At 41.9% G+C, this 23,943-nt stretch overlaps 1 protein-coding gene across 6 annotated transcripts in view; it reads left to right on the top strand.

Moving 5' to 3' along the window:
- acot7 (acyl-CoA thioesterase 7) overlaps positions 1 to 22,908 on the top strand; it is a 74,575-nt gene extending 51,667 nt beyond the window's left edge. For all 6 annotated transcript variants that reach the window (XM_052482936.1, XM_052482934.1, XM_052482935.1 and 3 more), the window contains 2 exons: positions 2,350 to 2,534; positions 22,465 to 22,908. In XM_052482936.1, coding sequence (XP_052338896.1) covers positions 2,350 to 2,534; positions 22,465 to 22,563 — 284 coding nt within the window. In that variant the 3' untranslated portion in view covers positions 22,564 to 22,908. The remainder of the gene's footprint in view (positions 1 to 2,349; positions 2,535 to 22,464) is intronic.
- The last annotated feature ends 1,035 nt before the right edge of the window (positions 22,909 to 23,943 follow it).

The raw sequence follows: 23,943 nt of genomic DNA, 5'->3' as shown, positions 1-23,943 counted from the left end.
TATATATATATATATATATATATATATATACGCACCAAGGAAAATAAACAGATTAAGAAAAATAAGTGTTTTTATTTGACTTTATCTTTCATTTTAATTGTATTTTTATTTTTTATTTTTTCATAAGTATTATTATTATATTTTTTGAGTTTTTATTTTTTTAAAGCCTGTCACATCTGTGAATGTGGAATGTGTTTTGTTGGTTGATTGAACAACAAGAAAACTTTAAATTAAAAAAAAAAAGTTTGTACCAAGGATTATTTTGCTATTTGATTTTGAATTTTAACACCCCTTGAATTATAAAAAAATATATATTAAAAAGTATTTGATGTTATACAAGCGCATTGAATAACAAATTCACTACATGGAACAACAGATAGTCTCTCCCAAAAAATCTAAAGGAAGTTTGTTCTGAAGTGTCTATCCTATATCTGAGCGATATAAGAAAGATCCGGAAACATTATTATTATATATTTTTTTGTACATGTATTTAACCTCTTATTGTTGTCACAAAACAGTCTCTATATATACTGCCATTCATTTTTTAGACTGGTACCGGGGGACCTTGAGACGAGTCTTGTGAGGCCTACAACCGACATGTACGTGTGTTCATGAGAGTCTCACCTTCACACATAGGGGTCGTATTAGTGTTTAGGCTAAACTGTTTGGGCGCTACAGACAATTTTGTGAGGAGGCCGATTTTCGGGTTGTGTCATGGTCTGACAAACACCACTCTTAACTCTGTGACCTTTCACCGCAGATGCGGAACTGTTACGTCGGCGGATGCGGTGGATTGAGACGCAGATATCTCTAACTTTAAACAGAGAGATTTTGACGCGGATGTTTTTATGACGCTAATTCGATTTCAGCAGGGGCGCGGACATTGATCTTAGGGGGTTGAAGGGTTTCATTGGGCTATTACTGGACTACTTTTGTGTTTGTCTCACTGTTTTTGTACTGACTAGAATCAGGACCATTTGAAAGATCTAGGGTGAGTGTGTTTACCACTTGAGACCAGTACTAGACCCAAAGCAAAAACCATCAGAACTCGTGGTGCCGAGTTGAACCCCCCTGACTGTATAGACTGTATTTTCAGTAGTTCAGGCATTACAGGAGAGGCATGTCTCGTAAGGCTGTCTCTCTCATCTGGCCGAGTGTAATGGAAAAATAAAAGAGGTGAAATTGTGATGAGATCCAGAGTTGATAAGATCAAAGCGAGCAGACGTGAGAGGGAAACTTTGGATGACGAGTGTGGTTCCTGGCACGGTTGACGCACGTCTGTGCAAAGTCTCTGGTCTCAGTGCCAGCGACAGATGTACTTTCTAGATATACTGCCTGTTTGGCCTTTCAGGTTCACGTCCACATTTTTTGTATGTTTTCCGTTCAGTTTTATTGTGAATGGGCCTAGGTTTTGCACATTTGATGAGTTATTTTGAATGCAGCCATGTTGCAGATACATTGAAATGTTCATTAAAAAATAATTAAAAATAATGACTTTGAACAATAAAAACGACATTTTCCTTCTAAATACACCATAAAGTGGTCAACCAATAACGTTTTTTCTTTTTTTACAGCACCGATTATATTCCGTGTCTATGTTCTCAACAAAGACCATTAGCAAAAACCAACCAGATTTAAATTCCCACTTAGTTGTCGTCTTGTGCCGGAGGATATGCTGCTGTGAGCACTTTGTAGTTGTTAAACATGGTTGGCTGAGATAAAAGTGAACAAGGATGAAAAACAAATAAGTCTTAATTATTCCCTGGGTGGATGGAACATGAAAAAAAGTTGAGTTGTTCAGTGCTTAGAAATAAAGATGTGTTCTTTCTTTTCATGATATCTTTCACTCAGAGGCACAGGCATCAGATATTGTGTTGTACAAGTCATTGAATGACTTTGTAATAAACATGTGACGAAGCCAGTGTTGTTGTTTTTCGGTCTTGCAAAGCCAAATTCTAAACTGTTGCCTGACATCTTGGGACCTTCGACTTGTAATTCCTGTGCCTACTCATAGTTTGACTTTAATCTCTCGCAAATCTGAACCGGAACACAGGTTCAGAGGTCTAATTCACTTCCAGAACCCTGTACTTTAGCCAACTCGGACTATTATTGTCATACCATTGGCAACATTTTACTTATAGTAATGCACAGCATGGCCTAAATTGCTGTAATACTGACAAATCCTCTAGCCGCGGGATGTCTCAACTTCCATTTGAAAACTGTCCACAAGGAGGTGGCGATTATTTATGTAGATATCACGTCAAATTTGCTATATGTGGTAATTGCATGCTGCAGTATTCCTGTTATGTTATAGGGTCCATTGATGAAATGTTCCCTCTTCGTCCCCAGGCTGTGTGGTAACTGTCTCGGGGAGGGCGACATTCGCCAGTAACAAGTCTATGGAGATCGAGGTGTTTGTGGACGCCGATCCTCTGATAGAGGCTGAGAAGGGGAAGTATCGGGCCGTCACAGCCTTCTTCACCTACATCTCCCTGGACAAGCAGGGCAAGCCTCTATCCATCCCCCCTATGAAGGTACCGTATAAATATAATTCTTAGAAAAGTGAATTGACTCCAACCACATTGCTTGGTGCCTACCATAGATATAGAATTATGTTCTAGGAATTATATTTCTATGGTAGACACCAAACAGCAGGGTTGGAGTCAATTCCGTTTGAAACTCAGTCTGTTCAGGAAGTAAATTGAAATGCAATTCATGAATTTCCAATGGGCTAAGATTTTGTTTGTGGGCAGCCAGGAGAATTTCAGCCCACAGCTGCAAACTGAATATGCATTGTCTTGTGTAAGTGACCAATTTAGTTGAGCACACTAATTGAAGACTTTCAGCCAACAAGTCCAGTGCCTGTATTCATAAAGCGTCTCTAAAGTAGGAGTACTGATCTAGGATCAAGTGCCCCCTATCCTTGTAATCTTATTCATTGTGATCTATAAGGCGAAACTGATCATAAATCAGCACTCCTGTTTGAGACACTTAATGAATACGGGCCCAGGAGAGTGTGGCAGTACATCTAAGGAGCTAAAAGGGTCATTCTTGAATTGTGGTAGCATTTGCGTCCCTCGCCTTTGCAACAATGAAAAACACTTTAAACCTGTTTGGGAAAGACGTGCCGCTAGCTGGACACCTCAACAACATCCGGTGAAACGGCAGAGCGCCAAATTCAAATTAAATTACTATAAATATGAAACTTTCATGAAATCACAAGTGCAATACATCAAAATAAAGCTTAACTTGTTGTTAATCCAGCCGCCATGTCAGATTTAAAAAATGCAAACAACGTTTATAATCCAACTTTAGGTATCCTAATACGCAAATAAACAATACAATTTAAGACGGAGAATAGTATGTTCATTACCGGAGATAAATAAGAAAAAAATGCGCTTTCCTTCATGCGCTTTTCCTTCATGCGCTTTCCTTCACAGCTAAAATGGGAGCCACCTAGAAAACTACAATTTCTGGGGCATTTTTCCAAAAACCAGCCTGAAACTCTTTCTAAAGACTGTTAACATCTAGTGGATGCCCAGAGAACTGCAATTTGGGAGGACTTGGGCTTATAATTATAGTACTAGCCATTGAAAACAGTGGTAAGGAGAATTAATTTTTTGGGGGGGGTGGTTTGTCCTTAGGTTTCGCCTGCTATATCAGTTCTGTTATACAAACAGACATAATTTCAACCGTTTTAGAAACTTTAGAGTGTTTTCTATCTAAGTCTACCATTCTATATGCATATCCTAGCTTCTGGGCCTGAGTGACAGGCAGTTTACTTTGGGCACGCTTTTCATCCGGACGTGAAAATATTTCCCCCTATCCCAAATAGCTACACATCGTACGTGTTTTTGTTTACATCGGTCTGTTTATCAATGATAAAACGTAATGCAAGTCATTTATACAGCAAAACTTTCTGTTTATGCATTGTTTAAAGCTAGAATCTTTAATTGTTGAAACGGCCACGTCAGTTTGGGATATTATACAACAACAAAGAAGTTACTGCAAACAACAAACACCGTTTTCTTCCCTTCTGACATCACTGCACGAGCGATAGAACAGCACAATATGGACTGCAATTTTTACCTCGATGCGTGACGCTCACCACCTCTGCTTCGTCAACAAAACAATAACTACGGCCATGGGGCGGACTGTAGTGCTGTTTTCCCCTAATGCGGATTCCATCTTTAAAGTACTTAAGAGTAAGCCAATTTGCTTGTCCCGGTAGTGACCCAGTAGAGTTGTACAGTGACATGTTTCGGGGATTTTGAGATCTATTGAGATTTAGATATCTATTATTTGTTTATGATAGAAAGTAAACAAACTACTTGTATATATTGTATAGATCATCAATAAAAAGAAAGATGCCTATTAAAATAACTTGTTTTTACAAATATCATATGTGTCCCGAAGTTTAATGTCATTTGGGGTGAACGCCTTGAAAATCACAACGATTACAAAGATATACAAGAATCTTTAGCGTTCCCTCTAGTGGCAAATTGTTATTGGGGGAGGGGTCTATATTAAAGAAAAGTATTAGCTAATCACACCCTTTTAGTCTGTCATACATTTGAGAATTCCATTGATAATTTGATCAAAAGTGTCATTTGGTGTTACTCAGTTTAAATGAAGGGAAATGACATTGTGAGCAAAATGATTAATCATATCACTTTAGTAAATTCTTTATAAAGGGTTAATTAGGTTAGATTTGAGCATCTGTGGCCTCCATTTCAGAACATCCTATTTTACCTCAAATGGATCATTGGCGTAACTGTCAGATGGTATAATCTCAGTTAACCCAGAACCAAAGACTTGCGCAATTGGTCAGATGCTCGATTAAGTTCTGGGTCCATACGTGTTAAGACAAGAGACAAAACGAGGATCGGAACCTGGAACGAAGAGCTCCACCCTCTCTCTTGGCAAGTTAGGGGCAGGCCAAATGTCCCCTCCCCTTCCGAAATGATGCTAACACCTGGGAAACTAATACTGCTCATTATCGCACACATCCTGTGGTATCATGACAGACCTACATTACCATTTATGTTTACGTTTACGTACGTTTATTTAAGTCTGTCCGTGAGAGATTGTCATTGATGTTACTACTCCTACTGGTGACACAATGGTGTCAAAATGGTAAAACATATTTCAAGTCATCAAGCTGCCATATTAGTTGATTTAGAATGGGAATATATACCCAAATACATTTAAATATTATTTTGTTGTTGAGAAAATTGAAGTTATTTTTTACATTTTCATGCCATGCGCAAATGCCACTGCAATTGAAGAACGATGCAAAAGGCAGATGGAGTACATTGATTTTTCCTGTGTTGTTTCTTTGAAAATAGGCTGGAATGGAAAATGTGCAAGATGAAAGGCTTGCAAGTTAGTTTTGATAAAAGCAAAGTGTGGAAATGAATTGATGTGGCGGTGTGTGATGCGTTTCTCAGAGCACTGTAGGTAATACAGAGCTTACCCCCCCCCCACACCTATCTGTAGCCCCTCTGCTCTGTGTCGTTCTCTGTCTTGCTTTTACTAACATGCCAAGGGGATTATAATACCACCAGTATACACTCCACCCTTTTGGAAAGGAACACCATCTGTCCTTCACAGACTGCATCCCTAGCCTAGACACTTCCTAGCCACATCAGAAAGACAGAACTGAACCCCCTCCCTTTAGTCTCCCTTCTCAATAAGCACACATTTCCATTTCAGACAAACCTCTGGCTTTAGCATTGTCCATTGTGCATTAATCAGCTAGGTTACCATTTTAGACGGTGTTTCAGATCCTGATCACACGGCCTTTGTTTTCAGGGAGACCGACGAGTGACGTCGAACATGATTGTAATCTCTGGTGCACGCTTGCTTTTAAAAACATCCATCTCTTTTAAGAATTAGGCCAAATGAGGCTGCCAGTGTTCCTGTGCTGAGTCATCACATTACTGGCAAAAACAATAACAAACATAACATTGTAGATTTCAGTGGCCCATTATGTATATTCCTCATGATACACTAATAGTAATAAATCAATATCAGTCAATCAGTACTAACAAGGAAGATAACATCGTTGGGGATGAGGGGTCGTAAATGAAGACTTTTGATGGCTTGGCCGAGCGCTCCAACGACGGACGGTGTACCCATCCGTACACCATTGATCTGAACATTTCTCTTCCTAGCAATCCCTCTCAGCCCCAGAGGCTGGCATCACGTGCAAGAGGAAACGGGTAACGTGTATCACTACAATCAACTGATTTGATTTGAAATGAAATGTCAAAATAGAAATACATGACTAAATTCATATATGGGCAATATTTTGGGTTGATCCGCTATCTCCTGGAAGAAGTCGCTTTGTTTGCTAGGTCTTGGCTATCATAATGGATTTGGCACAATATAAGCTGAAAACCAAAAAAATCATCAAACTCATGAAAAGACTAAATAAACGGACAGTTGGTGTGTGTGTGTGTGTGTGTGTGTGTGTGTGTGTGTGTGTGTGTGTGTGTGTGTGTGTGTGTGTGTGTGTGTGTGTGTGTGTGTGTGTGTGTGTGTGTGTGTGTGTGTGTGTGTGTGTGTGTGTGTGTGTGTGCGAATTCTGGCCTTTGTGTGTTCTTACTCAGGGCACTGAACCATGTGCAATTTGAGCAAAAAGAGTGGAGTTGACTTGGTATTGAAATAACATCACAACGAAGTGTTTTGGTTGCCGTTCACTCAGGGTCTATAAAAATAATATGAACATTGGCTGAACAAATGTCAACGTCTCCTTCTGTAATTGCACTTGTCACGTTGTGACCGATTACACATGTTCCAACACTATAAATAGCCCATCGACAAGCCTCCGCCTGACATTTTTTGGCTGCAGGTAATTTTTGCTCTCTCAAGTGAAAAATCTCTGCCGTCTATTTTTAGCCTTTCCATTTTTAGCTCCGCAGGGAGGGGGGAGTGTGTGTGTGTTAGGGGGGTAGTTGGGATTGGCTGCTAGTGTCTGTGGATAGGCGGAGGAGGGGAGCGGAGAGGGGGGAGAATCAGCCTCAGCATCAGTACCCTTGAACATGGTCACAGTAAGAAAATAGTGAAAATGAGTCAAAGTCCACTGACTGTGTGTCCCTGAAGTACGTTGTGTTTCCATGGAGCCAGGAGTGGTATGCCCATGTATTAGGCTCTCCTCTCTGTACAGATGGGAGGGACAGTAGATACTGGGCAAAGAGCAGACAGGCATCAACTTTTTTACATTTGATTTTTGCACCTCCAAGTATGATATGCAATAATGGTCTGGTTACTTAAGACAGAAACAAAATGATGGAGGTCGGATGGGTGGGCATATACCATCTAGCAATCCAAAGGTTACATGTTGGAGTCGCGTTGGGGACAACTGTAACATTTTAGCTAAACCTTCCCCTAACCCTTTTCCTTAACTTAATTCACCTAACCTGCTATGTAAATTATCCTGACCTTTGTTATTAGTTCTCCTAACCTTTTAAGTAAGTTCTCCTTTTGTCATTGTCAACTTTTGTCATTTGTTCAGCTAACTAAAAATGTACCTCCTAAGCAGCCTGGTTTCGGAAAGAAGATGTATAATACGAATGATAAGTTACTTCATCCAATTCGTATGATATTGTACGACCACTTTTCGATTCCTGACGTGACCTAACGTCAAGTAATATATCATACTAAATGGAGGGAACTCATTTACATACCAAATCCTACACATTTCCCTGAGGCCAGGTTGCAAAGAGATTAAGAAACATTTTGTGATGGAGAGAGAGAGAGAGAGAGCTGGAGGGCGAGAGAGAGAGATGGAGAGAAAGACGAGGAGAAAGAGGAAGGGAAAGATGGAGAGAGAGAGAGAGAGAGAGAGAAAGAGAAAGATGGACAGAAAGAGAGAGATGGAGAGGGAGAGAATAAAGAGAAAGATGGAGAGAAAGATTGGGCAAGAGGAAGAGGAGGAGGAAAAGGAGAGAGTGACTTGACAGCCCTGGGTTTTTACTCCTCTTTCTGGCTCCCTCCATCCCTCCCTGCCTCCCTCCATCCCTCCCTGCCTCCCTCCATCCCTCCCTGCCTCACTCCATCCCTCCCTGCCTCACTCCATCCCTCCCTGCCTCACTCCATCCCTCCCTGCCTCCCTCCATCCCTCCCTGCCTCCCTCCATCCCTCCCTGCCTCACTCCATCCCTCCCTGCCCCATTCCATCCCGCTACAGAGCTGGCATAGTCTCAGCTGGCCCCTTTGACATGAAAACAAGCAGGGTTGTCATGGCAACCTCCACTAGATAACATGAAGCAGCCTGCAATTATTTTTAGATGCCTCCCATTGAACATGATCATCAACCGGTTAATGGCTGTGCCCATGTCAGGATTGTACCTCAACAATGTTTTCGAAACAATAATTTTTTCAGGGTTAATAATATTCTCAAAGATATTTACTACCCCGTCAAGTCCACTGATCAAAGGTAGTGAGAACAAGTCGACCTGTAAAATAAGATCAATTTTGACGATGTGTGGATTGATGGCATATCAGAGCGTATTCGATTCTAGAAGGGAGGGAATAGGGAATGAAGTTGTTGGGATGAATCCCACCTCTGATTTGAATGAAAAGCCAACAGGGAGTATTTAGATTTTTCACTCAATGTGTTGTTTCATGTATTCCAGAAGCTTTTAATTGTGCAGCGTGACATCCATGCGAGGGTCGAAAGTCTGTATTTAGGTTTAGAGCTTTGCCACACGGTGTATTTGAAACTAAACACTATTTGGACTACAACAAATGCTAAGTTGAATAGTCAAAATGTCACCCTTTATCTCAAATAAACACTCATGCATACACATGCACACAAAAACACTATCCTTATGGGGACCAAAACATTTATTCCCATTCAAAATCCTATTTTCCTTAGCCTTAACCTTAACCCTAACCCTTAAACCTACCCCTAACCTCGAAACCTACACCTCACCCCCAATCCCTAACCCTAATTCTAATTGTAATCCTCACCCTAAACCTAACCCCTAAAATAGCCTTTTTCCTTGTTGGGCCTGGCGAAATATTCCCCACTTGTCCGAATTTTCCTTGTTTTACTATCCTTGTGAGGACTTCTGGTCCCCACACCGAGTACATCATCCAACCACATACCACTAGTGCAGATGGCTATTATTTTTCTCTCACTGGTTAGTTACTGTTTAGAGCCACTGTTCAGGCGAGGGTGGCATTTGGCATGTCACTGATGCCTGTGACTGCTCCAATAACAGGCCATGCCAACACAGCGGAGCCCTCTGGCATTTCTCTGGCACCCTCTGAGCTGGCCTCCCTCCACCCTGGGTGCCAAGTTTATGCCACCGCATCCATCACCACCCTCTCAGTCTGTCTACAGCCTTCTCCTGCCCTCCTTTTAGACAGCTAACAGACAACTGATCTGTAGGTCTCAGTACTGGGGCTGTGTCTGAAATGGCCCCCCTTTTCAAGGTATGTTGTGCTACTTTTGGCAGCCCAAACCCACAGGGTTATTTGCATATACTGCAGATGACTGTTCTATGAGTTTGGGAGGTCATGGGAGTACTGGGACTGGTCTTGCATTTGAAATGGCACCCTATTCCCTATGTAGTGCACTACTTTTGGCCAGAGCTCACATTCCCTTTGTATCACAGGATCCCAGCTTGTACCTTTACTGCTTGCCAGATCCAATGACTTTTTATTTAAGCACTCACCCAAGATTGGGTGTTTTCAATTTGTAAATAGTTCATGACGAGTTGGCTGGAGTTGGCTGGTCACATGGTCATCATCTCAATTACTTTTTAGATGTACATTTATTTCATATAGCAGACACTCTTATCCAAGCACTTACCACCCCCATCTTGTACAGATGTCTTCAACAGCAAAGCAATTTTGCTGTAAATCTGTCTCTCTCTGCTCTCTCTTTCTCTCTCTCTCTCTCTCTCTCTCTCTCTCTCTCTCTCTCTCTCTCTCTCTCTCTCTCTCTCTGAGTGTCTATCCTTGAGTAACCTCAAGATAATGTTATATTACGCAGGACCCAGTCGCTCTCAGGCCAGTTACAAAGGCCTAATGCCAGAGGCTAATTGACCCATTATGGACGCAACAAACCACTTACAGTACAAGACCCCTTTTTGTCTCTGACACTACAGTAGCCTATATTAGTAGTATATACCTTGAAACCCAGCAACAGCAGGCACGTAATGGCTACCCATACAGGACTAGCCATTTCACATCATCGACATACAGTTGAAGTCAGAAGTTTACATACACTTAGGTTGGAATCATTAAAACTCATTTTTCAACCATTCCACAAATTTCTTTTTAACAAACTATAGTTTTGGCAAGTCGGTTAGGACATTTACTTTGTGCATGACACAAGTTATTTTTCCAACAATTGTTTACAGACAGATTATTTCACTGATAATTTACTGTATACTGTACAGTGCCTCTTTGCCTGACATCATACGAAATCAGCCAAGACCTCAGAAAAAAATTGTAGACCTCTACAAGTCTGGTTCATCCTTGGGAGCAATTTCCAAATGCCTGAAAGTACCACGTTCATTGGTACAAACAATAGTACGCAAGTATAAACACCATGGGACCACGCAGCCGTCATACCGCTCAGGAAGGAGACGCGTTATGTCTCCTAGAGATGAACGTACTTTGGTACGAAAAGTGCAAATCAATCCCAGAACAACAGAAAAGGACCTTGTGAAGATGCTGGAGGAAACCGGTACAAAAGTACCGAAAGACTGCTCAGCAAGGAAGAAGCCACTGCTCCAAAACCACCATAAAAATGCCAGACTATGGTTTGCAACTGCACATGGGGACAAAGATGGTACTTTCTGGAGAAATGTCCTCTGGTCTGATGAAACAAAAATATAACTGTTTGGCCATAATGACCATCGTTATGTTTGAAGGAAAAAGGGGGAGGCTTGCAAGCCGAAGTACCATCCCAACATCATGTGGGGGTGCTTTGCTGCAGGAGGGACTGGTGCACGTCACAAAATAGATGGCGTCATGAGGGAGGAAAATGATGTGGCTATTTTGAAGCAACATCTCAAGACATCATTCAGGAAGTTAAAGCTTGGTTGCAAATGGGTCTTTCAAATGGACAATTACCCCAAGCATACTTCCAAAGTTGTGGCAAAATGGCTTAAGGACAACAAAGTCACGGTATTGGAGTGGCCATCACAAAGCCCTGACCTCAATCCCATAGAAAATTTGTGGGCAGAACTGAAAAAGCTTGTGCGAGCAAGGAGGCCTACAAACCTGACTCAGTTACACCAGCTCTGTCAGGAGGAATGGGCCACAATTCACCCAACTTATTTTGGGAAGCTTGTGGAAGGCTAACCGAAACGTTTGACCAAACTTAAACAATTTAAAGGAAATGCTACTGTTAGGTTCTTATTTTTCAGAATAAATTACTCACGGACACTAGAGCAGCTTTAACCAAGTTTAATTATTCCCAAAGGTTCTGTACAGCTGTATTCAGACACCAAAACATTTCTCTTCATCACAGTTATATACATCCTACTTAAGACACACCTTCTCTCCAGTCCATACATCTTATGGTTCAACAGAAAGAGTGTAACAGAATATCAAACCCGTATTACTCCCTTAAGGGAATCTGTCCTCACCCCCTGACCTCAACCCCTCCTTCATCTAATCCACAGATGTCCATCTGTCTCCCCTGTATCAACTGTCTCTCCTGCTCTGCTCCTGTTCCCCAACACATTCCAACACATTCCACAGCTATCTGTCTTTCTACAGAGGCCCAGTCTCTTTCTCCTTTGATTCTATGCTTCTTTTCTATCATTTATTTAATATCTCAATGTTCAAAATGTCGAATCCAACACTACCAAATACTAATGGAGTGTACGTAAACTTCTGACCCACTGGGAATGTGATGAAAGAAATAAAAGCTGAAATAAATCATTCTCTCTACTATTATTCTGACATGTCACATTCTTAAAATAAACTGGTGATCCTAACTGACCTAAAACAGGGAATTTTCACTAGGATTAGATGTCAGGAATTGTGAAAAACTGAGTTTATATGTACTTGGCTAAGGTGTCTGTAAACTTCCGACTTCAACTGTATATTGTAGTGAACTCATTTTTAAAGTCTACTGTTGAAACAATTGGCTCATGAATTGTGCATCATGCGATGTAGTTGTTTTCGGTTAGTATGTAAATTGTTGTTTTGGGAGAATGCAATAAGCTTTTTCACAGTGAATAGCATTCTCTTTGTTTGCTATTGCAAGTGAGACTTCAGAGGCGACAGATTTGATGGGGGGGTGGAAACTGAAAGGAAGGAAACTGATTTGAAAGCGGTCAGTTAGAGGGAGAGGGAAGAAGTCCCGCAGCGCTAGTAAAATGGAACCGCGCGTCTAAGCGCTTCCAACTGACTGAACATGGTGTATTGAGGCTGATTTGAGAAGCCATTGAAATTCAATGAGCGCAGCTACGTGGGCAGTTAAGGAAAAACAAGACAAAGGGGAGATATTGTGGCTTTACATAGTCCTGTATTTGGAGTTCGTAGATGAGGAGAGCACTGTCTAAAATTCAGGGATGTTGTTAAAGAATCCTGTTCTCTTTCAAAAGTCGGGGTATTTTATGAAAGAATCTGAGAAGGTGTGAAATATATGTGTAACAGACCTTCATTAAGCCAGGCGAGCTCACTCAAGCACTGTATTTGAAATGATTTCAAATCATATTTGAACCCAGATCTGATTTTTGATTTGATTTAACCTTGATGTGTATTGATTTCCTTAAACAAAGATACAAACCACAACACAGTAGTGGTTTGGTCTGTCCTATAAAAACATGAATATAGTTAAGCAATAAGGCCAGAGAGGGTGTGATATATGGCCAATATACCACAAATCCTAGAGGTGCCTTATTGCTATTATAAACTGGTTCCCAACCTAATTAAAGCAATAAAAATACATGTTTTGTCATACCCTAGGTATACGGTGTGATATACAACGGCTGTCAGCCAATCAACATTCATTTAGCAGTTTACCACTCCTTTTACTACCAGACCAGATTGCTGTCCGTCATAAGCGTTCATAAAACAGATGAATATAATCTGAAAAATATGGGAAATGCCGCTTGAACGTTATAAAGGGGATTGTTGTGACTGAATAATTTTCTAATCGTGACATCTACATGTGTGGGGGGTTAAACAGTAGAAGGAGATGGTGGTGCAGCGTTATCATTGGTGATTAGGACAAAGCCACAGAGGGAATACCAAACGATGCAGAGACACAGAAAGGATATTTAGCCGAGCACTAGCGTGTCTCATGTAGTTATGCAAATGCACATCAATGGGTGCACAAACACATGCACTCACACACACACTCACATAGACATGCACACACACACACACACACATGGACGATGATGCATGTCAAATCAAATCAAAGTTTAACATGTACAAACACACACACTCTCTCTCTCTCTGTCCCTGTCTCACACACACTCACACCTCAGTTTCCCATCCTCTCCATAATCATTTCTCCACCGATGACAAAACAGCTACCTTTTACATTAACAACTGTCAGATCTAGATTTTAATTGGCTTCTCCCATTAGACAAAATGCCACCTTATACCTGTTGTGAACTGCAGTGTCCTTTGTTACATGTGTGTAATTAGACATAAAACCCAGAAAGAGGGAGCGAGGGAGAGAGAGAGAGGGAGAGAGCAAGAGAGAGGGAGAGAGAGAGAGAGAGAGCAAGAGAGAGAGAGAGGGAGGAAGAGAGAGAGAAAGAGGGAGGGAGGGAGAGAAAGGTAGAGGAAGTAAGAGAGAGAGGGGTAGAGGGAGAAAGAGAGAGGAGAGAGCGAGAGCGAGGGGTAGAGATATTACAGTGCAGTGTTGTATCCTCCGCTGCATGCAAACAGCTTTAAGATAATACAAATAACAAGAAGACATGTGGTGTATAAGATACACCACTTCTCAGACGTTCTTATCAGAAACACCTTACTGTAGAGTGAGTTCATACATTATTAGCTTGTGTATGTGATGCCTTGGGGGATTGCACCCACAATCTCTTTTTTGCTTGTGCTATGCACTTACCAACTGAGCCACACAGGACCAGGTGTATGTGTATGTGTGGTGAGCCATCGTCTTGACAAAAGGTTGTGTTTGTTATATTCCCTAAGTCCTCCCTGCCTTAACTGTTAGTACCTAATCAGCTGGGCTGTGTGCCATGTAGTCTCTCTGACTACACAGCCTCTGCCCCTTCAGCTTAATTCAATTTGTTCAAGACAGGAACTGTTTAGTGCCCTCTGCCCCCCCTCCCCCTCCACACACACACACGCACACACACACACACACACACACACACACACACACACACACACACACACACACCCAATGCCCAGAGCAACAGGACAGCCAGTGACCCAGGAAGGAGTTCCTTCAAGGTCACATGATGTCATCCTTTGGAAGACAAAACAGCTGAGGCAAAGACAAATGTTTATTTTAGCTGTCAGATGGCCTCAGCGTTGTAGAGAGTGCTTTAGACATGCACCATGTCCATGTTACACTAACTGCTGGCTAATATAGGATCATGTTTTCCTCTTTATTGCAATACAGATTCACCTTTGCAGTGTGTGTGGTGCAGTAGTCGTGTGAAATAATCTAGAAGTGTAGGTACATGTAAATGTTAAGACACATTTCTATTTATGGATTATGTTAATTGCGTAAATTAAAAAGTAAGTACACCAACATGAGTTTTCCATTCATTAAATGTGTAGGGTAAATTTGATTTCAGTTGCACAGAATGATTGTCGAATGGTTAAATCTATGCTTAGTTGTAACTATTTTCGTTGGTGGAAGAAGGAGTAGACCAAAATGCAGCGTGGTACGTGTCCATGATAACTTTAATACACTGAATACAAACGAACAAGAGAATAAAGGAAAAACCGAAACAGTCCCGTATGGTGAAAATACTGAAACGGAAAATAACCACCCACAAACAAGTGGGAAAACAGGCTACCTAAGTATGGTTCTCAATCAGAGACAACGATTGACAGCTGCCTCTGATTGGGAACCATACCAGGCCAAACACATAGAAATAGAAACACAAGAACAAAACATAGAATGCCCACACCAACTCACACCTTGACCAACCTAAAATAGAGACATACAAAAGGAACTAAGGTCAGGACGTGACATTAGTCTGGCTCAATGAGTATGTTTAATTTATACCAGAGATAATAAAATTATGTGGAGGTTGAAAACTCTTGAAAGATTTTGGAGGAAAGCAGGAGTAGAATTTAACACAGATAAAAGCTTTAGAGAGCGGTAGTACAGTGATCAGTAATGGTTTCAATTGTGATCAGCTGTGCGGGGGATTTGAGCTCATATGGTTTAACGAGAGATCACCTGGAGAAAATACGTTGGCCACCAATGGCTGCAATCGGCCAATCGTGTTTTTTTTAAGAATACCAATATTATCCCTGATTTAAAGACAACCCAGATTTTTCTAAAGAATATTATTGTATGTATAATAATAATATTGTCGGATCTCAGTGGGCATCAGAAAGGAAAGGGTTGAGAACCCTTGAGCTACATATTTTTGGTATATTCTCATAGATAGACAGATTTATTTCACAATTTAAAACAAAATACAACCACCTGTGTATCACGTTCATCATAGTGAGGAGACCAAGGCGCAGCGTGATTTGAATACATCCTTCTTTTATTAACGAAGAACACTAAACAAACTAACAAGAATAACAAATCGAACGTGACGCTATATACAGTGGGGCAAAAAAGTATTTAGTCAGCCACCAATTGTGCAAGTTCTCCCACTTAAAAAGACGATAGAGGCCTGTAATTTTCATCATAGGTACACTTCAACTATGACAGACAAAATGAGAAAAAAATCACATTGTAGGATTTTTCATGAATTTATTTGCAAATTATGGTAGAAAATAAGTATTTGGACAATAACAAAAGTTTATCTCAATACTTTGTTATATACCCTTTGTTGGCAATGACAGAGGTCAAACGTTTTCTGTAAGTCTTCACAAGGTTTTCACACACTGTTGCTGGTATTTTGGCCCATTCCTCCATGCAGATCTCCTCTAGAGCAGTGATGTTTTGGGGCTGTTGCTGGGCAACATGGACTTTCAACTCCCTCCAAAGATTTTCTATGGGGTTGAGATCTGGGGCCTGGCTAGGCCACTCCAGGACCTTGAAATGCTTCTTACGAAGCCACTCCTTCGTTGTTATCAGTATAAAAGACACCTGTCCACAACCTCAAACAGTCACACTCCAAACTCCACTATGGCCAAGACCAAAGAGCTGTCAAAGGACACCAGAAACAAAATTGTAGACCTGCACCAGGCTGGGAAGATTGAATCTGCAATAGGTAAGCAGCTTGGTTTGAAGAAATCAACTGTGGGAGCAATTATTAGGAAATGGAAGACATGCAAGACCACTGATAATCTCCCTCGATCTGGGGCTCCACTTAAGATCTCACCCCGTGGGGTCAAAATGATCACAAGAACGGTGAGCAAAAATCCCAGAACCACACGGGGGGACCTAGTGAATGACCTGCAGAGAGCTGGAACCAAAGTAACAAAGCCTACCATCAGTAACACACTACGCCGCCAGGGACTCAAATCCTGCAGTGCCAGACGTGTCCCCCTGCTTAAGCCAGTACATGTCCAGGCCCGTCTGAAGTTTGCTAGAGAGCATTTGGATGATCCAGCAGGAGATTGGGAGAATGTCATATGGTCAGATGAAACCAAAATATAACTTTTTGGTAAAAACTCAACTCGTCGTGTTTGGAGGACAACGAATGCTGAGTTGCATCCAAAGAACACCATACCTACTGTGAAGTATGGGGGTGGAAACATCATGCTTTGGGGCTGTTTTTCTGCAAAGGGACCAGGACGACTGATCCGTGTAAAGGAAAGAATGAATGGGGCCATGTATCGTGAGATTTTGAGTGAAAACCTCCTTCCATCAGCAAGGGCATTGAAGATGAACGTGGCTGGGTCTTTCAGCATGACAATAATCCCAAACACACCGCCCGGGCAACGAAGGAGTGGCTTCGTAAGAAGCATTTCAAGGTCCTGGAGTGGCCTAGCCAGTCTCCAGATCTCAACCCCATAGAAAATCTTTGGAGGGAGTTGAAAGTCCTTACCCAGCAACAGCCCCAAAACATCACTGCTCTAGAAGAGATCTGCATGGAGGAATGGGCCAAAATACCAGACTTACAGAAAACGTTTGACCTCTGTCATTGCCAACAAAGGGTATATAACAAAGTATTGAGATAAACTTTTGTTATTGACCAAATACTTATTTTCCACCATAATTTGCAAATAAATTCATAAAAAATCCTACAATGTGATTTTCTGGATTTTTTTTCTCATTTTGTCTGTCATAGTTGAAGTGTACCTATGATGAAAAATACAGGCCTCTCTCATCCTTTTAAGTGGAAGAACTTGCACAATTGTTGGCTGACTAAATACTTTTTTGCCCCCCCACCTGCTGGAGTGCGTGCTACGGGTGGGTGTTGTTATGGTGACCAGTGAGCTGAGATAAGGCGACCTTTACCTAGCAGAGACTTATAGATGACCTGGAGTCAGTGGGTCTGGCGACGATTATGAAGCGAGGGCCAGCCGACGAGAGCATACAGGTCGCAGTGGTGGGTGGTATATGGGGCTTTGGTGACAAAACGGATGGAACTGTGATTTATCTGCATCCAGTTTGCTGAGTAGAGTGTTGGAGGCATATTTTGTAAATGACATCGTTAAAGTCGAGGATCGGTAGGATAGTCAGTTTTACGAGGGTATGTTTGGCAGCGTGAGTGACGGTGGCTTTGTTGCGAAATAGGAAGCCGATTCTAGATTTAATTTTGGATTGGAGATGTTTAATATGAGTCTGGAAAGAGAGTTTACAGTCTAGCCAGACATCTAGGTATTTGTAGTTGTCCACGTATTCTAAGTCAGAACCGTCCAGAGTAGTGATGCTATTTTGGTGGGTGAGTGCAGGATGCGATCGGTTCAGAAGCATGCATTTAGTTTTACTAGCGTTTAAGACCAGTTGGAGGCTACGGAAGGCGTGTTGTATGGCATTGAAGCTCGTTTGGAGGTTTGTTAAGACAGTGTCCAAAGAAAGGCCAGATGTTTGCAGAATGGTGTCGTCTGCATTGAGGTGGCTCAGGGAATCACCCGCAGCAAGAGCGACATCGATATATACAGAGAAAAGAGTCGGCCAGAGAATTTAACCCTGTGGTACCCCCATAGAGACTACCAGAGGTCCGGACAACAGGCACACTGACACACAATTGACACACTGAAATCTATCTGAGAAGTAGTTGGTGAACCAGGCGAGGCAGTAATTTGAGAAACCAAAGCTGTTGAGTCTGCCGATAAGAATATGGTGATTGACAGAGTCGAAAGCCTTGGCCAGGTCGATGAAGACGGCTGCACAGTACTGTCTTTTATCGATGGCGGTTATGATATGGTTTAGTACCTTGAACGTGGCTGAGGTGCACCCGTGACCAGCTCGGAAACCTGATTGCACAGCTGAGAAGGTACGGTGGGAATCGAAATGGTCAGTGATCTTTTTGTTAACATGGCTTTCAAAGACTTTAGAAAGACAGGGCAGGATGGATATAGGTCTGTAACAGTTTGGGACTAGATTGTCACCCCCTTTGAAGAGGAGGATGACCACGGCAGCTTTCCAATCTTTAGGGACCTTGGACGATACGAAAGAGAGGTTGAACAGAATGGTAATAGGGGTTGCAACAATGGCAGCGGATAATTACACATACAGTACATTTCACGCCCTGACCATAGAGAGCCCTCGGGGTTCTCTATGGTGTTTTAAGTCAGGGCGTGACTAGGGGTGTTCTAGGTATTGTGTTTCTATGTTGGTGTGTGAGTATGGTTCCCAATTGGAGGCAGCTGATTATCGTTGCCTCTAATTGGGGATCATATTTAGTTTGTCCTTTTTCCCACCTTGCGATGTGGGATATTGTTTTGTGTTTGTGCCTATGTGCGCTACGTATTGCACGATCGTTTTATCTTTGTTGTTTTTGGAAGTTTCACTATTAATAAAATGTGGAACTCTACTCACGCTGCGCCTTGGTCCACTTATTTATACAACGGTCGGGAGAGTACCAGTCAAAATTTTGGATACACCTACTCACAGCAATAGAAAACAACTGTTGATGTCTGTACACAATGCTACAGGCTATGACAATGTCTTCCTGTTCTTTGTTTTGTTATGTGTTATACAGTACCAGTCAAAGGTTTGGACACACCCACTCATTCAATGTTTTTTCTTTATTTTTTACTATTGTAGAATAATAGTGAAGACATCAAAACTATGAAAGAACACATATTGAATCAAGTAGTAACCAAAAAAGTGTTAAACAAAGATTCTTCAAAGTAGCCAGCCTTTGATGACAGCTTTGCACACTCTTGGCATTCTCTCAACCATCTTCATCTGGAATGCGTTTCCAACAGTCTTTTTATTTTACCTTTATTTAACTAGGCAAGTCAGTTAAGAACAAATCCTTATTTTCAATGCCTAAGAACAGTGGGTTAAACTGCCTGTTCAGGAGCAGAACAACTTTGTACCTCGGGGGTTTGAACTTGCAACCTTCCGGTTACTAGTCCAATGCTCAAACCAGAAGTAGTCTTGAAGGAGTTCCCACATATGCTGACCACTTGTTGGCTGCTTTTCCTTCACTCTGCGGTCCAACTCATCCCAAACCATTTCAATTGGGTTGAGGTCGGGTGATTGTGGAGGCCAGGTCATCTGATGCATCACTCCACCGCTCTCCTTCTTGGTCAAATAGCCCTTACACAGCCTGGAGGTGTGTTGGGTCATTGTCCTGTTGAAACAATAAATTATATTTATGGTACCACTAAGTGCAAACCAGATGGGATGGCGTATCGCTGCAGAATGCTGTGTTAGCCATGCTGGTTAAGTGCACCTTGAATTCTAAATAAATTACAGACAGCCACAAGCAAAGCACCCCCACACAATCACACCTCCTCCATTCATGGTGGGAACCACACATGCAGAGATAATCCGTTCATCTACTCTGCGTCTCACAAATACACGACAGTTGGAACCAAAAATAAAACATTTGGACTCATCAGACCAAAAGGACAGATTTCCACAGGTCTAATGTCCATTGCTCGTGTTTCTTGGTCCAAGCAAGTCTCTTATTATTGGTGTCCTTTAGTAGTGGTTTCTTTGCAGCAATTCGACGACAAAGCCCTGATTCACGCAGTCTCCTCTGAACAGTTGATGTTGAGTTATGTCTGTTACTTGAAGTCTGTGAAGCATTTATTTGGGCTGCAATTTTTGAGGTGCTGGTAACTCTAATGAACTTATCCTCTGCAGCAGAGGTAACTCTGGGTTTTCCTTTCCTGTGACGGTCCTCATGAAAGCCAGTTTCATCATAGCGCTTGTTGATTTTTGCAAATGCACTTGAGGAAACTTTCAAAGTTCTTGAAATGTTCCGTATTGACTGACCTTCATGTCTTAAAGTAATGATGGACTGTCATTTATCTTTGCTTATTTGAGCTGTTCTTGACATAATATGGACTTGGTCTTTTACCAAATAGGGCTATCTTCTGTATACCCCCACTACCTTGTCACAACACTGATTGGCTCAAACGCATTAAGAAGGAAAGAAATTCCACAACTTAACTTGACATTCTTTTTAAATGAAGTTATGGCCGGCGTTGCTTTCAGTTGCTGTGGTAGTTTGTTCCACTCAACAGCGCCGGTATATCAAATGGTGTTCTTACCAGACTTACATTTCAATTTGATAGGTACCTGGGAGCTGAGTCAGTAATCATTCTATGGACCGGACCATATCTTGTCTATTGGATATGACAGTTAGTACAGGGGACAGAATAAGTAGGAGGAGGAAGTGTACAATAAAAGCCACGGGTCGGCTTTGAACCCGTGTGATGTGAGCCCTGATTCATAAGTTCCAAGGGCAGCGGCTTTGACCACTGGGCCACCGCCACCCGCTGATTAAAAGTTATGTGAAGATGGGTTTGTCATGGCTAAGGACCCTGTAGCTGGATGTGGTGAATCCACGGTGCGTCATAAGGTTAAGATGCCATCTGTCAACAGGTGCACAAATGTGCAGAGTCATGGGAAATTGCACAGTTTTGCCCACGGTATGTTTGTGTGTGTCTATGTGTGTCTGTTTGTGTGCACGAGTTTGTGCATGCGTGTGTGTGCCAACAGCCATGGTTGCAACTGGTTGATTCAGGCTGTTAATTGATTTTGTATTCAGAGCTTGCAGTGTGAGATTCTATGTGTCATGACATGAACAGTTAGGTGATACAATTTGAAAGAAGTGCACAGCGTATAGGCATTCAGAACTTGAACCCTACAGATGAAACATGATGATTTATTATTAGAACTGTTTATAACCCCTGACATGAACGTTCTGTAACACCTTTATGAACTTTATAGTAACCCACACATTTTATTCAACATTACTCACTCATTACACAACCAGTGGACTTGATATTTTATTTGATTTAACTAGGAAAGTCAGTTAAGAACACATTCTTATTTACAATGACGGCCTACCCCGGCCAAACCCTAACGACGCTGGGCCAATTGTGCACTGCCCTATGGGACTTCCAACTACAGACAGTTGTGATACAGCCTGAAATCGAACCAGGGTCTGTAGTGATGCCTCTGGCACTGAGATGTAGTGCCTTAGACCGCTGCGCCACTCGGGAGAACATATTGATACATGGAGAGACAACATATTATCAGCCTTATCAGAAGATATTACACTTGCCGATACAAACTGAAATAGCTTCAGTTTCACACAGAAGTGATACTGAAATCGCTCCAATGTGTAGTGAGCATAACATCAGAGCCACACAATATTCCAGTGGAACTCATGCTAGAAATGTTTGGGGAAATATGCTTCAGTACGAGTGAGGCATGTGTGATGGGTGCATCCATCCATCAATGTGTCACCCTGGCTTGCCTTGTGCACCAGCCTGAGTGAAGTGACAGGATTTGGGTTTTGTTGGTGTGTATGTTCACAGCAGACAGGGAATGCAGGGAAATAGGTCACACACGCACACGCACACATGCACACACACACACATATTGATAGTGTCCCTGTCACTATACACTGTGAGTGGATGGAAGCAACATCCTAGCGATGAAACAGTACCATGTAAGGATATTTGACACTGCTGTAATTGTTGTGTTAGTCGTGAGGTTGTCATGAGGTTGCCAGGCAGCTTCATTAACACTGTGCAGCCAGCGACCAAGTCTTCCCATGATGCAGCCAAGTGCAGCGAGGCTGAAGAAAATAGTCCCACGCAACAATAGTGTCGACAGGGGTGTAAAAAACTTGACAGAAGTGAGTGTGGATGGGGCTCAAAGACACGGTGTGTGTAAGTGTATGTTGATCTGGGTGAAACTGTACTAAAAATGGCCGCCTTTCTCTTTCCACAGCTTGAAGGAGATGGGGAGCAGAGGCGTTTTGAGGATGGCAAAATGCGATATCTCCAGAATAAGGCAAAGAGACTGGCAGACAAGGAGCGCCAACAATGACACCACAACCCGGAATACTCCATCATCCAACCCACAGCACTTAGATGGAAAACTTCCCTATCTTATTACTAAACATAAAACTAAAATTGATGGGGTCTGACTTGAAAAAATGTATGACTAGAAAAAATTCATCATACTCTTCTTGACTTTTTAATGTAAGTTTCATTGCTGCACACCAAAGTGTCTATATGTGTATGTAAAAGAAAGGAGATACGTATGTATCTTTATTTTATCGTCAAAGATTTTTATTTAAGAAGGCTATCGACGATCAGTCTGTGTGCAAAGTTATGGGTCTGTATATGCATTGATAAATCAATTAAAAGTAAATAAATACTGTACATGGTAGCCAGAGGTGTCTGTTCTGTCCTTTGCTTGCTCACTGATGTCCTAGGCCCGGGCTTGCCTTGGCTGAGAGGGCATCCACTAAACATATTTTATGCATTCTGTCGTTCACACAGAAATCAGTCCTTGGCTCGGGTGCTATGACTCTGCTCCTTTCATCTCTCACTCACTCGCTCTCTTGTCATTTCAGCAAGACATGACACCCACCATCTCAGATTGTTCAGGAATCGTTTTGGTAGTTAGAAACAGATGACATTAGCGTTCCTTGCAACATTATTTTGTTGCATTTTCATTTGAGCTAATTAAGCTAACTTATTGCAACCAAATTGGCCCTTTTTAATGATAGGATTCATATAATATCCAATAATTAATTTTAACTACAAAAACAATTTCAGCACAATCTGAGATGGTGGGTGTCAAAATCCTCTTTCTTGTGCTTCTTGAGGTAGAACAACCCTTAATCTGGCTCCCTACTCTCGCTCTCCACTGTTTCACGGTCTTTCTCTTCATCTCTCCCTCTTTCTCTTTCTCTCTCTCTCTCTTGTTCTCTCTCTCTCTCTCTCTCTCTCTCTCTCTCTCTCTCTCTCTCTCTCTCTCTCTCGATAGATGCAGAGATTCTCCAGTTGCCTGATGTGTTGATAGGACTGTACATTTTAGCCTGTGTGTGTGTGTGTGCGCGTGTGTGTGTGTGCGCGTGTGTGTGTGTGCGTGTGTGTGTGTGTGTGTGTGTGTGCGTGTGTGTGGTGGGTTTCCATGCAACACGACAGACCTCTGGCACGTAGATTGTTGCTTCCGGGACCAACCAACATCCCTAGCTAAATGAACATAGATCAACAGCTATTCAAATATCCCGAGGCAACTCTACATTCAGAAGATGAAGTCCCTGGTCTTAGATTTCCTTTCACCTAGTCACCTGCCTGCTACGGTAAAGATGCAACTAATAGGAGACACCATCTAAATCAAGAAGATGTATAACAAACATGAGCCAAGGTTGTTAACCACTGCTTAAAGCCATCAAAAGTATAGTAGTATAGTTTT

Source organism: Oncorhynchus keta, chromosome 28 (genome assembly GCF_023373465.1).
Source record: "Oncorhynchus keta strain PuntledgeMale-10-30-2019 chromosome 28, Oket_V2, whole genome shotgun sequence".
Taxonomy (NCBI): Eukaryota; Metazoa; Chordata; class Actinopteri; order Salmoniformes; family Salmonidae; genus Oncorhynchus; species Oncorhynchus keta.
This window is presented reverse-complemented; position numbering and strand designations above follow the sequence as displayed.